Below are 2,449 nucleotides of genomic sequence, written 5' to 3' on the forward strand. Positions count from 1 at the left end.
GTCTCAACTTTCATGTGATGATGCGACTTGCACAGGATCATGGACAACATCGACTACAAAGCGAAGGTCGGCTTCGTGCCGGCTGGCGACGGCGGCCGAGTCACAATCGTCCTCTCGTTTGCGTCGGAATCCCCTTCGCTCCTCGGAGCCGAGGTGCCTGTCTATGCGAGTGTTCATCCTATCAGCGCGATCTTCCCGTCCCAACGCCGCCGTATCGTCCCTGGCCCACAGGCGTGCGGCGCCAAGAACGCCCTCGTGAAGGACGTCCCCGCAAAGTCTGGCGCGGCGGCCTCCGACGAGAGCATCATCAAGAAAGACCTGGCCGCGGCAGAGGCGCCCGCCGCGGGCACGGTCGACTCGGACAAGGCCACTTCGCTCCTCGGAGCCAAGGTGCGCGTGCGCCCGCCAGGATCGTGATCATCCCTCTCCCGTCTCCGAAAGCCTGTACTACTCTCTTTCGCCCACAGGCTTGCGGCGTCAAGAACGACGTCAAGGACATCTCCGTGGCGACGTCTGGCACGGAGGACATCAGCCCGCCGTTTTGCCCTCAACCTTGGCCACAACTCTCTCTTCCTCAGTCGATGAAGGGCTGTCGGCTGGGGTGGGCGCTGTCGTGGCTACTTCTCCTCGACTCTGCGCAGCTGTGCGCCAGCTGGACGCCCGCTGAGGGCGCAAGCGTAAATGCCTTTGCCCGCAAGTACAGCCAGCCAAATTGCCGCGTCCTGGACGTCGGCGGCAGGGTCATCCAAGGCGGCCCGAGGAAGACGTTCGAGGCGCGAGGGTGCAACTACACCTCGATGGACATCGAGGCCCATTCGAGCGTCGACGTGGTGTACACGCCCGGCTCGCCCTTCCCGTTCTCGGACGGCGCTTTCGACGTGTCCATCACGGTGAGCACGTTCGAGCACGACCCCATGTTCTGGTTGACGATCCGCGAGATGGCCCGCATCACGCGGCTCGGCGGGCACGTCTTCTGCCTTACGCCGAGTACGGGGCAGTACCACGCGCACCCGGGCGACAATTACCGCTTCCTTCCCGATGCGGGAGCGGCGCTCGCGTTCTGGATAGGCCTCGACCTCCACGGGTTGCCGTCGTACCCGCTGCAGCTGCTCGACGTTTACTTGCTTCGCGGCACCCTACACGAGAGCTGCATGACGTTCCTTCGTACCACGGAGCCGGCGGTCGCGAGCACCCTGCCCGATCTCGGGATGCAGTGCGTAAAGGGCTCCCTGATGAGCGGCACCTGCCACAACATCACCGGAAGCTCAGGGATAAAGGGCTGGATCCAGGGTGCGCACCAGGGAGCTCAGCGGCTGGAGGGTCTTCGAGACTTTGTTGGGGCTCTCCCAACGGTCACGACGGGCAGCTCACCTGGCCGACGCGCGCCGCGCGCGCTACACATTGGAGGCGTGGGGCCCCAATCCGCAGAGGTGCATTCCGCGACAGCACTGCTGGCGGGTCATGGGTACGTGTTCGATCTGCATGACGCGAGACTTGGCTCCGGTGGCCGTGGCAAACGCAGGCATGCCTCGCATGCTTACCAGATCCCGTCCCGCACGGGCGAGTTCGATCTGAGTGTGGCCATCTCGACCCTCGAGCATGACCCTCTCTGGTGGATGACCGTGCGGGAGATGGCGCGCGTCACCAAGGTGGGCGGGCATGTCTACGTGAGCGTCGTCAGCACAGGGCCGTACCAGCCCGCGCCTGGTGACGCGTTTCGCTTCATGGCCGACTCCCCTGCCGCGATCGCCTTCTGGACGGGCAGGCCACTGGGATCGGCTCCAGCGTATCCGCTCCGCGTACACAAGTCGAGGCTGCTAGAAGGGAAGCCGTACCACCAATTCAGCAACCCCACGGGGACAAGCACGCTGGAGATGGTCTTTGCGAGAGTGGAGGACCCGAGCTTATACTTCACATGCAAAGATGTGGCGAGGAAGGAGCGCGGGGGTGCCTGCTAGAGGCGCCCATGTAGCACGTCGGCGATGCCTTGACTTCGCCTGGGGTCCATGCCCGAAGCCCACCCTGTGAATGTAGAAGATAGCCATGGTTTGCATGGTTGGTCCAATATAGTCGGGATTTAAAGCTCAATTGCACGCGAGCCCCAAACACCACTCATCCCGGGCGGGAAGGGAGGGACACACAAAACACACGAGCCGGCGCCAGTGGCGACCACGAGACCGCTGGCACGACGGTGATGGTAGGCAAGGGCGCCGAGCCCTTAAACGAATCGAACGCACAGACAAGCGAACGAATGAAATGACCGATAATGAATTAATGGAATAGAGAAAGCGGAGAAAGGAGTCTCGGGCACGACGACCTCGGGAACTAGAGCCGTAGCCGCGCCAACCGTCGTAATGCACTGTGTCGTATGAACAGAGAGCGTAGTAGAAACATTAGAGTTTACTTGGCGGCCCGCCCTGTCGGCGGTCGCACGAAGCCTCTCGCTCGT

General features: G+C 62.7%; 1 protein-coding gene across 1 annotated transcript; it reads left to right on the plus strand.

Moving 5' to 3' along the window:
* Positions 1-39: 39 nt before the first annotated feature.
* Positions 40-1,958, plus strand: EMIHUDRAFT_247160 (hypothetical protein; the record flags this gene model as incomplete). The annotated part of the gene is made up of 3 exons (XM_005765403.1): positions 40-153; positions 232-390; positions 468-1,958. 3 exons carry the CDS (start codon positions 40-42, stop codon positions 1,956-1,958), a joined length of 1,764 nt encoding a protein of 587 aa, XP_005765460.1.
* Between the last annotated feature and the right edge of the window lie 491 nt (positions 1,959-2,449).

The sequence above is a fragment of the Emiliania huxleyi genome, assembly GCF_000372725.1.
Source record: "Emiliania huxleyi CCMP1516 unplaced genomic scaffold EMIHUscaffold_553, whole genome shotgun sequence".
Lineage (NCBI taxonomy): Eukaryota > Haptophyta > Isochrysidales > Noelaerhabdaceae > Emiliania > Emiliania huxleyi.